The 13,406-nt window shown below is 49.7% G+C and overlaps 1 protein-coding gene across 2 annotated transcripts in view; it reads right to left on the reverse strand.

Annotated features, from left to right (window-relative positions):
- Positions 1 to 13,406, reverse strand: part of P3H2 (prolyl 3-hydroxylase 2) — a 114,193-nt gene that overhangs the window by 20,001 nt on the left and 80,786 nt on the right. For both annotated transcript variants that reach the window (XM_024202385.3, XM_024202386.2), the window contains exons 2-7: positions 12,417 to 12,563; positions 10,868 to 11,057; positions 5,118 to 5,249; positions 2,958 to 3,100; positions 1,815 to 1,904; positions 430 to 470 (exon numbers count right to left, since the gene is read on the reverse strand). In XM_024202385.3, the coding sequence (XP_024058153.2) occupies positions 430 to 470; positions 1,815 to 1,904; positions 2,958 to 3,100; positions 5,118 to 5,249; positions 10,868 to 11,057; positions 12,417 to 12,563 (743 nt within the window). The remainder of the gene's footprint in view (positions 1 to 429; positions 471 to 1,814; positions 1,905 to 2,957; positions 3,101 to 5,117; positions 5,250 to 10,867; positions 11,058 to 12,416; positions 12,564 to 13,406) is intronic.

Genomic DNA, 13,406 nt, shown 5'->3' on the forward strand with positions numbered 1-13,406 from the left:
ACTCACACACAGCACTAGGGCTCAGGAGATCTGGGTTCTAGCACTTGGCTGGTTGGGTAGCCTTGGTCAAGTCACTTGGGCACTCCGTGCCTCAGTTTCCCCATCAGTAAAACCTGGCTGACACCATTTCCTTACTAGATAAGGGTGCTGGGAGGTTTAATTCATTAATGTTTGCGAGACACAAACCACGATGGGTGCTACAGAAAGGTCTGTAACTAGATTGAAAAGGGACCCATCGTTTCTGCTGAGTTACTGTGCTTGCTGGGACATTTGGAGTTCAGGACTGGAAACACCAGGTACCGCTCCAAGCTCTCTTCAGCAAACAGACTGTTCTCTCGATCACAGCAGCGTCCATTTTAAAACCCGGTGTTGATTCCTGCGTAACCCTAAATTCAGAAAACAAGGTTGTGCCTTTGGTCAGTGACTTACCTGTGCTCGTCCTGACGGGCACCGGAGCTGCTCCAGTAGCTCTGCAATGAGAGAGGGGGGTCGGGTTCTTTACATGGAACCAAAGTGACTCACGAAAACAATTCGGGAGGAAAAACAAAACATTTGAGTTTTTAAACACTGGAGATGGGAATGTAGAAAAAACGGGTTCCTGGGAATGTGCAGGTGATGTCTGTGCTGGCATGTCCCAGGGAGCACGTTTACACACCCTTTCTGTGACCTTCTCCATGGACTGTAGTGGTCTCTCTCTCTTACACACACACACACACACACACACGCTTTTCTCCATCCAGCTATGCCAAAACATATGCAGTGGTGCTTGTGTTGCATCTTGCTGATCTCTGCAGGAAGGGCAAGCAACAAACCAGACGATGTTAGCAGCTCTGACATACTCCACAATACTCTAGAGATGGGCCAAGATGTCTTTGGTTCTGAACTTGAGTATTCCCCAAGTCGAGCTGTGTTCAGAGTCCAGGTATTACAGAGACAAGCCACGCTATGAAGTCTACCTCCACAGTCAAACTTCTCCAGACTGTGAGAGGGTCCAGATCCTCCTATCTCTATCAGGACCATTCCTCCCTCACGCGTTAGGGAAAGGTGCACAGGTCACAGTGTCAGCAAATGGCACAAAGTCCAGGTAACAGCCACAGCATTGGTTCTCCCGAAGAAAGGCTGAGGCAGAAGGGAAAGGAGCGAAGAATCCGAGTGCATATTCCACTCGGCACTTCCACATGGGTGGAGTCATGGGTGCATGGCTTTGGAGCACTGTCGCAGTCCAGTGGCATTCAGGATGTTCTCTAATCTGCAAATCCATTACTTCAGCTGCTTACAAAGGATGTTCCAATGACTAACACACTGGCCTGGGGGCCATGTTCAATTCTCTGCTCTGCCACAGCCTTCCCTTGTGCCCTTGGGCAAGTTACTTCGCGGCTCTGTGCCTGCCTCAGTTTCCCCAACAGCAAAACATGGCTAACATGACTTCCCTAGTAGACAAGAATGCTGGGAGGTTTAATTCATTAATTGAGTGCTTCATGGATGACAAAACCACAATGAGGGTCACAAAAAGGCCTGTAACTAGATTGAAAAGGGGCCCATATTAAAGAATGTGAGGCAGCCACCTACTACAGTGATGGGGGTCTAACAGGTGTGGTCCGTCTCTTTTACACACTGGTAACACCTATATGCCTTGTCAGGCTAATAAATTCTTCTGGACTTAAACGGACATTGATAGACCGCTCTGAGACATACTGCACCCCTCACCTCACATGCTTGGCCTTGCTAATGGGGACAGAAAACCGGCCCGAAACCAAGCGGCAAAGTTTGGAACTAACAAACTGTAATGGCCAGGAAGAGCTACATGTCGTTACCGGCTCGGTGTATACGAATCCCAGGCCAGTTGCTCCCATCTGCAAGAGGTCAGATTCCAGCTTATGACGCCTCAGAAACTTGGCAGCTTCCTGCAACAGCCGAGGGAAGGGAAAAGGAAGTGTTAGGCTGGTCAGGGCATGAGCCTCCGATTCAGGATTCCTGCGTGACCTCGGGTGAAGCACTGAGCCTACAAGCGCAGACACTTGCTGCAGTGATGGAAGGGGTTTTCCGTCGCTGTAGGAGCCGCCGAGAGGCAGTACCGAGGAAGAATTCTTCCATCGACCAAACGGCGTCTACACTGGGATTTAGGTCGGCTGAACCATGTCTCTCAGGGGTGTGAATTTTTCATACCCCTAAGCAAAGGAGCTAGGTCAACCTAAATTTTAGGTGTAGACCAGGCCTCGGGTTCTCTGTACCCCTCCTTCCCCTCGGCACACGGGTATAACAGCCCTGCCCTACTGCACAGGGCTGTTGTGAGGATAAATTCCTTACTCATTGTGAGGCACTAGGCAAATGGGAGCCAGATAAGCATCTAAGATACATCCAGCTCTGGCAGGATGACACATCTCTCAGGGCTGTGACGGGAACATTCTCCAGCATGGGAAAGGTACCCACGACGGGAAAATTATCGCTACAAAGACATTTCCTCCAGTGGTGACTCAATAAGTCCTGTTTCGTCATCTGACCCAAGGCTAGTCCCTGCAGAACAGTTTGGAGTGCTTTGCCTAGTCTAGCTTTAAATGACTCAAGCGATAAGACTGGCTTTCACCACTTCCCCAGCTGACTAACAGCCGTCAATGTCTGGAGTTCTCCTGGTGCTCCTTACCCTATTTCATCACACTGCTCCTACTCCTGTCCTCCTAAACAATCCCTCTCCCTCCTTGGGCTGTACACATACCTGGGCATCACATCCGCCCTGCTTGGCTGTCATTGGGCTAAACACTGTCACATCAGCCACTGGCATTAATCCTGATTTACACTGATGTGACCGAGAGAACCACCTGGCCCTTAATCCTTTAACCTTTCCTCAGAATCGGTGATGGTACGAGGAGATTGCCAAATTGCTGCATCGATTGAGCTACTTCCAAACAACGCTTCCGTTGTGGTGCCGTGCAGGGTCATTTCAATACGTTTATTCTCACCTCTCTGGGTTTGATGGTCTCCGGGTCCATAGTCTCTTCCAAAAGGCTCTTGTAATAATCCGCGTTCTCCAAGACAGCTTCATCGTCCGGGTGGAACAGGAGGTAGGACTTGGCACACGCCAGGGCTTTCACGTACTCGCCAACTGCAAGGGAGCAGAGCAGAGGTTGGGGACGGCATGGAGATTACCTGGCATGACCGATCCAGGGGACTCAGGTGTGACAGGTGCATTGCGGCTCACTAGAGGTAAGAAAGAAGCCAGCCAGAGACGGAATGATGAGACTTTTCACTCAGACAGACTTTCACCCGATGGTCCCCAGGCTCATGACAGACATTTATGAATCAGCTCCACCACAGCCTTCTGCAATAGCTCTGTCTTATACTCTCAATTTTACATAGAGGGAAACTGAGGCACAGAAAGGTGGTGTGACTTTTCCGAGGCCACCCGGCAAATCAGGGAAGAGCTAGGACAGAAGCCCGGAATCAGCAGCAGCCCACAATCCCCGAGAGAAAATAAGGGGGATGGAATTCAGTGAATATGAGAAATGAGCAACCTTCCAGTTTTAAGTATGATTTATGATTCTCATGTTGTATTGCCACATTTGCTTATTTTCCCCTTCTCAGGCTCTTAGTATATTCCTCTCTAGGACACTAATTGTGGGTGCTTTTAATAAACAAACAGACCATTGTCTTATCCTACATGTTGTTTTACGATCGACAATAAGCACAAGTAATTACTTCTATGGTCTTGCCAATGCTCGCGGTTTTGTTGCGACTCTCGCAATCTTTGGTGTTTATCTTAGGTTACTACACGAGATTCTCAGTTCACCTTTCGTTAAAAGAGAAGTTTATAGCCCTAGTGGTTGCAGTGAAAAGCTCACAAACATGAACTCCAAAGGCTCGGAAACCAGAAAGCCAATGAAAAGATCCCAAAATGTATCATTAAAAAAAGAATCTCGTGATTGTTAAGCCAATCTCAGGAGTTTGTGGTGGTTGGTTGTGAGCAAATGAGACTTTTTAAAGCTTATTTAGGGGCCTAAAGACACAGATAAGCCCATAGTGGGATTTTCAACAGCGCGTTGGCATCTAACTCCCCTACCCGGTGCCTGTTTAGGCACCTAAATACCTTTAAAAATCTGGCCCTTTACTCTTTGCACTTCATTCAGCTTGGAGAGTAACACTAGACAGGGCTTTTCCACTCTCCGTTTCTAACCGGATTTATTTTCTAGTTCTCATAGACTGTCAGATGGGACCATCGTGATGATCTATTCTAGTCTGACCTCCTCCACAACGCAGCCCACAGAACCTCACCCACTCCTGAAATAGACCCCAACCTCTGGCTGAGACACTGAAGTGCTCAAGTCATGGTTTAAAGACTTCAAGTTTCAGAGAATCCACCATTTGCACTAGTTTAAACCTGCAAGTGACCCACACCCCAGGCTGCAGAGGAAAGTGGAACCCCTTCCTCCCCCCCCCCCCAGGCTCTCTGCCAATCTGACCAGGGGAAAAATTCTTTCCAGACCCCAAATATGGCGATTGGTTAGACCCTGAACATGTGGGCAAGACCCAAAAGGCAGATACCTGGGAAAGAATTCTCTGCAGTAACTCAGAGACCGCCCCATCTATTGTCCCATCTCCAGCAGTTGAGTATTTTTGTTACTGGCAGTCGCCAATGGGTCACATGCCATTAGGCAGTCTCATCATACCGTCCCCTCCATAAACTTATCAACCTGAGTCTTGAAGCCAGTTAGTTTTTTTTTGCCCCCACTGCTCCCCTTGGGAGGCTGTTCCAGAACTTCACTCCTCTGATGGTTAGAAACTTTTGTCTAATTTTGAGCCTAAACTTGTTGATGGCCAATTTATCTCCATTTGTTCTTGTGCTCACATTGGCACTTAACTTAAATAAATCCTCTCCGTCCCTGGTATTTATCCCTCTGATGTATTTATCGAGAGCAATCAGATCTCCCTTCAGCCTTCGTTTGGTTAGGCTAAACAAGCCAAGCTCTTTGAGTCTCCTTTCATAAGCTAGTCAGTGCCATTACGTTGGGATGGCACACCCCCTAGAGGAGAATATTTAAATCCCCAAATAAAACAGTCTCCACTAACCCAAAGAGTAACAAAACCAAGCAAGGGCTGCTAGAAATGGAGAAGCCCAGCTTTACCTCTGTAATAGGCAAACTGCAAGTAGTCGTAATGGAGGGGAAGGTAGTTCTCGATGGGTGATAAACGCCCGGGACGGGTGGCAAGTTCTCGGACACACTCATGTTGACACACCAGGATCTGCATGTAGTGATCTGCAAGGGAAAGAGAGATATGACAATGTCTGTGCTCGGAAGGCTGATGATCAGCTCTTGAGAGACGAGCTCAGCTGGGTTTATGGAGACCAACTTTCATGTCACAAGTAGATCAAAGTCACAGGGGCCCCCATCCTGTAAGCTGCCGAGTATGTCCGGAGAAGCCAGTGGGACATAAGGGTGCTCAGCAAGTTACAGGAACACATTGTCCATGCCCAATATCTGGGACTTCTGCCATGTTCCTTTCTAACAGGACCCGTAACTAAACTTGGGTATTGAGCATCTTGCAAGCACATAGTCTGCAGACACAACTTGGATACAGGTGTCTGATGTTTTACTCCATGTCAATTTCCAAGGGTGTTAATTTTGCACACATGGTGAGGAGAGACTATACTGGAAAAGCTACTATTTCTGTCTAAAGCCACAGCAAAGCTACCTCGACGTACAATAGGCCTCTTGAGAGATCTTTGCAATGGGAATTAACTGAAGTTGTCGGACTCTGAGGGTCAAAACGAAGTTGAGGGACACCAAGAAAGAGATCAAAGGAACTTGAGATGTGAAAGACTTATGAAGTCATCTAGCCCATCGGGTGAGGAATAGGGTAAGATTGCTCCCTGCTGCATATTTTCCAGTGGTTTGTTCAATCTGTTTTTAAATGCGTCTTGCAACAAGGTTTCCACAGCTTCCTTTTGGAGACTAATCTACAAAGTAACAGGATCTATTAGAAAGTTCTGGCTGATGGGCAGCCTATAATTTCCTGTGTTCAATTTCATCCCTTGACAACGAAATATACTCCTGTTGGAGAACTCTTTCAGAAGACTCTAAGAACTGGATCTTTGATCCTTTTTCTATCGCAACAGCATAATGCACAATAGGGGACACATACCAGCTGAGTGACATTCTGAGATTAATACTGCTGCAAGTCAGGTTGGGAAGTTCAGTGCGAACACTCAAGCTAAACTGGCCGGAATGTGTACTGCTAATATTAAGGGGGGAAATGCTATCGGCAGACGACCTCTGTTCATCGCTTCTTAAAGAGGACAAATTTCTCCGGTTAATTTAACGGACTAGCAAGCATCTGCCGTAAACAAGATTTCTAATTAGTGAAAGCATACAGTACATGTGCTGTGTCAGCTGTAGCATTTATAAGCCAAAGCGGACATCTGATTCCACTTTGGGACATTTTCTGCAATGTACTTACAAATTGACTTTGCTTGCTGCGTCTCTGTATACAATTAAAATCTTTAAGGAACAAACATGGGTTTGAAATAAAACATGCGCTCTGCTACCAGAGCGCTCCCCCAAGCTGCCAGAACGCCGGCTTTTGGAATTTGCATTGAAATCAAGTGGAAACTCAAAACAGTCCCCGTTTTGCTCTGGGGATTCAAAGAACTGTTAGCGTGAGTGGACATTTGATTTTCCACACACACTCAGAATAGTGCACTACAGAGAGTGGGGGAGGGGGAAGCTAAACTTTAAATCTATCGGGAGCATCCTAGATCTGAAGGTTGGCAGCAGATCCTAATATCAATCATCACTGACATATAGTGCTTCCCCTCAATGCTCTCAAAGCGTCCTTCAAAATTTTACAGGCTATAGTGCAGGAATCATTACCCACCATTGAAATGCAGCCATCTCTGGGGTGGAGAGTGGCAGCACCACAACAGCCCACAGCAGCACTACAAAATAGCTCAGGATAGGAAATGAAACACTGTTTTGGAGAAACTTAAAACTGTTTTCTCAATAGTATCAGAATTCCTTCTTTCCACTAAATATAATGAGTCTGGGAACCAGAGACCTGTCAGTAAATTATGGAGTAAGACATCCTGTAATGTATCACTCTCAGTCCTAGGTAGGAAGACAAGTAACAGCAACGGGAGTCTACATTATTTTGCCTAGCTGCTCCAGTCAAGCTGGTTTCTATGGGTGGCTGGATGGCTCTGGGACTTGGTAACGGGCTATAAACTCTTTCACCTCCTGGCCATGGAGTTAAATCCAAGTGAGAACTGAAAACCTCTCTCATATGATGGCTGTTCAGTGGCCTCTGGGAAGTGAGTTTCTTGGTCTTTCCCAAGTTCCCAATGGACAGCATCACAAAAACCATTCGCACCACTGGCCCCAATAAGCAGCAAGGCCAATGACGGAGTGGGCTACGGACATGGAAGAATCTTCTCCATCTAGATGAGGTCCCTCTGCGTCCATTGTGAGAAACAGTGACAGGGCGCGGGTGGAGGGAGGTTGCACTGCCCACACTTTATCTGCTCCGGGGCTTTACTTTCCAGAGCAGCGGGTGTGGCACCCTTCACTAATGCCACGGCAACGCTCCTCTTCCTCCTGGCACGACCTGCTGCTCTGACATTTCCCCAAACGACACCCCCGCACACATTGCCATCAGAGCGTAACGCCACCGAGCGCAGCAAGCACAACATACGTGCACTAAACCAGCGTGACTTTTTCCCACTGGGAACGAGTCCCACCTGCAGCTTTGCCAAATGATCTCCCCAAAGGAGGCTGATCAAAGCTGACTGACGCTAGGGCTGTCTCCTTGGGACTCTCAGCAAAGCATCCTCTGTTTGGAAAGGAGGTGGGACCTCAGCAGTGCTGGTCTCTGGGAGCATGCTCCAGGGGGAGGAGGAGCAGCAGATTTTCCTGGTCTCATGCATGGATGCCCAGGGTTTGGTATAGGTAAACTGAGAGGATGGATGGCAGAGCGGTATTAGCCTATCACGCGGAGACTCTTAGGGCTTATCCACACACAAAAGTGGGACTTTTATTATATTGGTGTAGATTTAACTATGTTGGTATAGTTAAAGCACTACAAGCCTCCTAGTATGGACACAGGTACCCTGGGATAGCTTATTCTTGTAGGGGAAGGGGAATAAGATATTGCAGAAGAAGACACCTTTATGGCAATATAACTATATCTACACTAGGGTACGTACTGGTATATCTATATTGGGGGGAAGGGGGAAATGACATCCCTAACTGACATACAGGTATGAAATCTACCTGTGGATCCAGCCTTTGAAAACTTCTCTTTTTTTCTTGCATGACTAAATATTAAAAACAATCTGCTGTCTTGTTCCAAAAATGATCAATCGATAAATCATCGGACAAAGTCTTCCCTCTTGTTTTACTAATTGTTTCCTGTCTCATTGGTCTCAGTTAGGCTCTCAACTTTGTGCTAGCAAATGAGTTTTGACACAAATAAAAACTAATCTGCACTTGAATGGAAATATTTTCCCTAGCAGCAGACGAAAAACAATCCCCCAAAGACCGTGCATCAGCTCTCAGAGCTGACAGGCCAACTGCAGATATAGGACTTCTGAAGCCAAGTGGGCTTTCCCTTACTGCTAATTACAGGCAATCCAGTTTATGGAGAGAGGGTTCCCACTTAACCCTGCCTTGCTCAGGGCCACACATGCAAATCAAAGGACAGTATAGCGGCAGTGTTCAATTCCCTGCACAGGTTTCTAATCTCTAGTAATTCTTTGCTGTTTTCCCATTATTTTAGCATCTGTCCTATTTTTTTGTCAGTGTCCCCAGCCTTTTCAGACAATGAACTGTTCAGAATATGACCTGACAAAATCCCTCCCTCCCGGATGAAAACAAGGGATGAGGTGTGCTGGGCCTATTTATCATGCCTGCCCGTCCCGGGACCCAGCCGTGTAGCCCTCCCCACCTCAGGAAGTCTAGGCAGATGGAAGGTAGGATGGCCATGTGGGTGAAAGTACAGGACTGGGCTCCAGGAGTTTTGTGTTCCAGTCTTGACTCTGCCAATGACTCGCTGACTGATCACAGGCAAGCTGCTTCCTCTCTGTGCCCCCGTTTTCCCCTCTTTATAAACAGGGGGGTAATTCCTCTCCCCGGGGTGCTATGCAACGTTTGCACAACGCTTTTAGCTCCCTCCGCTGGAAAGAGCGATAGAAGGGCAAAGTCTAGCGGTTATCATTCACTGGGTTGTGAACACATTATCCTGACACAGGGGCCGCGTTGCTCCCAACTCCAGGCTCCTGCATGTCCGACTTTGGAGCATGCCAGAGGGCCCTGCAGGTCAGCAAGTGCACAACTGGCAGGATCTGGATTCTCAGGGGGGTTTTGGTTCAGCCTGTTACGGTGACAGGGACCAGTCGTGAAATTCAGATGCAGACTCATCGTGGACTTCAGGGATGAACTCGGACCCCTGCATGCACAAGCTCAGGAACAGCCTTCCAATCCGTATTTGGGGAGCCCGAACCCGGGCTCGTTTTAAGATGGAGCATGATAAGTTTATGAATGAGGTCCTATGACAGGGCCGCCTCCAATGGCAGGCACCGGACTCTATGAGTGGGGCCCTACCAAATTCACGGCCATGAAAAATGCGTCATGGACCATGACATCTGGTCTCCCTTCATGAAATCTGGCCTTTTCTGTGCTTCTACCCTAGACGTCACAGATTTCATGGGGGAGACCAGCGTTTCTCAAACTGAGGGTCCTGACCTAAGAGGGGGCTGCGAGGGGAGGGGGGGAGGAGGGGGTCGCAAGGTTATTTTAGGGGCGTCGCAGTATTGCCACCCGTACTTCTCCACTGCCTTCAGAGCTGGGCTGCCAGAGCGTGGCGGCTGTTGGCCAGGTGCCTGGCGTTGACAGCAGCACCCAGCCAGCAGTAGCGTAGAAGAAAGGGCGGCAATACCATACCATTGCCATCCTTCCTTCTGCGCTGCTGCCTTCAGAGCTGGGCGGCCGGAGAGTGGCAGCTGCTGACCGAGGGCTCAGCTCTGAAGGCAGCAGCGCAGAAGTAAGGGTGGCAATACCATACCAGGCCATCCTTCCTTCTGCGCTGCTGCTGGCGGCGGCTCTGCCTTCAGAGCTGGGCTCCCAGCCAGCAGCCGCCGCTCTCCAGCCGCCCAGCTCTGAAGGCAGCGCCACCACCAGCAGCAGTGCAGAAGTACGGGTAGCAGTACCACAACCCCCCTACAATAACCTTGTGACCCCCCCCCCCCCCCCCCCCCACAACTCCTTTTTGGGTCAGGATCCCTGCAATTACAACACCGTGAAATTTCAGATTCAAATAGCGGAGATGATGACATTGACGATTTTTAAAATCGTATGACCGTGAAATTGACCAAAACGGACCGTGAATTTGGTAGGGCCCTAGCTATGACCCAGGAGGTTCCTTCAGTCCTGTGTCCTTACGCACATTGTTCTAGACCCCGTAGCATCTTCAGAACACTTTCCCCACAGCTAGCTAGCGCACGGCACGCGGCACGCTGGTCAGGCAGACGTTAATGTCCCCATTCGGCAGAGGGGAAAACGGAGGCAGAGAGGCGGAGGACCTGATTTTCAGACGTGCTGAGCGCCCACACCACCAACTGTAATCAATGAAAATTGCAGGGGCTCAGCACCTCAGAACGTCAGCCCCAGGCCCACTGAAGGAGATTGTTTCCGATTCAGGATTAAAAGGAGGAGTCCCTGGGTCCCAGCTGGCTTCACAGTTCAGCGCTGCCGGTTATTGAAGGGAAGCTGCTTTGCCCAATTCAGCAAAGGTGTTAAAGTTTCTAGTTGAAAACACCCCAGGAGCCAAGGCACATACACGTCCTGTGCCTCAAGGGGACTTGGGGACTGGTTAGAGACCTCACCTGCAATTGCTTCATAGAGGTCAGCTTTATACTCCAAGTACTCGTACTCCTCGAACCGCTGAGGCCCCTCGCACATGACCCGGCACTCCACATCCGCGGTGTAGTAGCCCCGCAGCGCTCGCTCCAAGGACTCGATGGCCAGCGCATACTCTTCTTGATCATAGTGCTTCACCCCTGCGCTGTAGTTCTCCTGCAAAGAAGCCCGGCAGGCTCATTAGGCAGCCGGGAAGTATGGGAGGTGTTGTAACACTGGGACTAAATCAGTGCCCGTGGGGCACATTGGTCTAAAAGAGAATCCTGTAGAACTGCACATTATGCTGAATGAACGGTGATGTTTGCTTAATGAACCTCCTGTGTGTACATTCTCCCGAGCCAGTGACTGCGATGAGCCCAGTTTTGGGGTTCATTTTGGTCGCTTCATAAAGCAGTTGTAAAGCTGGCTTAACCGGCTGGGCACCACTAGATAACACGTGGCCATATCCAAGACCTTACGGAGTCAATGGAAGTTTTTCCATGGGCTTCAATGAGCTTTGGATCATGCTCATGGACCTGACTTAATGCCGGTACCTCGCCCAGCATTGGCACTGGTGGCATGGCTGGGAAAAGAGACACAGCTGTGCTCTGGATCAGTCCTGGGGCTGGAGGAGGCAGGGAATGAAGATGGCTTAAATACCCCTTTGTCACTCCCCCCTCACTCATACCATCCTGTGCAGGGTGCATCTCAGGCAGTCTGCAGAATCCGGCCCCATGTAAATGTGTGAGAGCCAGGATGGGTAAACCCATTTACACAACGTGTGCAAAGCCTGCCGTTTACTGAGCCGGCCGTCAAACCCGGCCATTGTGGAGACTGAGAGCAGTCAGCGCGTGAGTCAGCAGCTCCTCTAAGGAGACAACAGGTTGGAGCGTTGGGTCACCAGGCATACAACAGGGGATACGTGTAACTGAGGATGTGCAGTCAGCGCCGAGAGGACACACATCGGAAAAGAAAAGGGAATTCTGACAGATTTGCTTTCCCAGTTGAACCTTCACAACCAGGGAACACTGGCATGACCACTGCCAGCCAGGGCTTAGCCCTCAGAATTTCACATTTGATGCATCGCCTTGGATGTACATGGATAAAACAGGTGGGTGAATAAGTGCCCTGGCTAAATGCATATGGCTGGAATACAGTGAAAATACAGGTGCACAGACGCCCATATGGAAGTGTAAATGAATGCAAAATGAGCATGCTGCCATGTCTATGCTTACTGACGTAAACCAGAGACACTGTGGTTACCTCTCGGCCATGCACAGGGTAACGGCGCAGCCAGGCAGATGCTACGGGGTGGAAATTGACAAACGCTGCCTCACAGACATGGCAGAAGGCTCGCACGCCAATATTCTCGTGCTAGCCCGCTAGAGCTCACGTCACAGCATTGTAAACGCCGTCCAACGGAGCTTGGCCAGTAACCCGTGTTACCTTCCTCCAGGCCCAAAACTCGTCCCCAAGCTGGCTGACCTTTGACATACTTGTTCAGCAGAGTGGGAAACCATCTCTCTCCAAACTCACCATGTGCGGCTTGGCCTCTCGATCAACCAGACGGACCTTCCCGGCCATGGTTTTGTAGTTCTCAATGTCCTGCTGCATTTCCATGTGCTCAGGGTTTGCCATGAAGAAGGTGTGAGCTGCATCTGCTGCCTCCTCCAGCTGGTTCAGCTAAAACAAGGGAAGAAACAGCCGGCCGGTAAGTGCCCTGCTAAGACAGCCAGAACCGCCCTCCGTGTGAAGGCACCACACTCAAGATTTCTTTCGCCACCTGCCACTGCTCGGCATTCCGGGGGCATCTGGGCCCACCCCACCAGCTGCTGCTGAAGACAGGGAGGAAATCCTGCCATTTCGTCTGTTCTAAGGGTGAATCAATGGCCGAAAGCAGGGATTGGGAAGGGACCAGCAACAAATGAGATAAACATTGAGTGATGAGCGAAATCAAGGAAAAACTGAGCATGAAGAACGAAGGAAGTGATTTCAATGCCATAGCCAGCCTGGTGCAGGGCAGTCAGGAGATTGGGAGTCTCTTCCCACCTGCCTGCGTGACCTTGGGCAAGTCACTTTGCTTCTCCGTGACTCAGTTTCCCCAAGTGTACTATGGGGTAGCAGCTCCTTCAGAGGTGGGTGCAGGCACAGAGTGGCAGGAACTGCTGCTTGGAGCCAGTAAATATACACAGCCTGGTGCTGAGACTGGCTATGCCTAAACCATCGTCGCCACGTCCCCCCGACACGGCGCAGAACGCAAACCCTAGGGGACTTGTGGAAGAAATCTGGGAGGGTCTCGGGGGAAGCTTGAGAAGCCACATGAGAGCGAGAGAGAGAGAGAGAGAGAGAGAGACCAGCCACCCCTCCCATTCCAGACCCCTCTCAACTCTCTGACCCGAATCCCCATGAAAGTCCCGCACTGGGAGTGGCGTGATTGTCCGAGAAGCGTTCTACGCCGCAGGCCCAGCACCCCAGCTGCCAGGCCACGGCTGGGCGGTTTTCAGGCACCCTGGGAGAAATGAGTTA

The sequence above is a fragment of the Terrapene carolina genome, unplaced genomic scaffold (genome assembly GCF_002925995.2).
Source record: "Terrapene carolina triunguis isolate 2854851 unplaced genomic scaffold, T_m_triunguis-2.0 Scaffold88, whole genome shotgun sequence".
Taxonomy (NCBI): domain Eukaryota; kingdom Metazoa; phylum Chordata; order Testudines; family Emydidae; genus Terrapene; species Terrapene triunguis.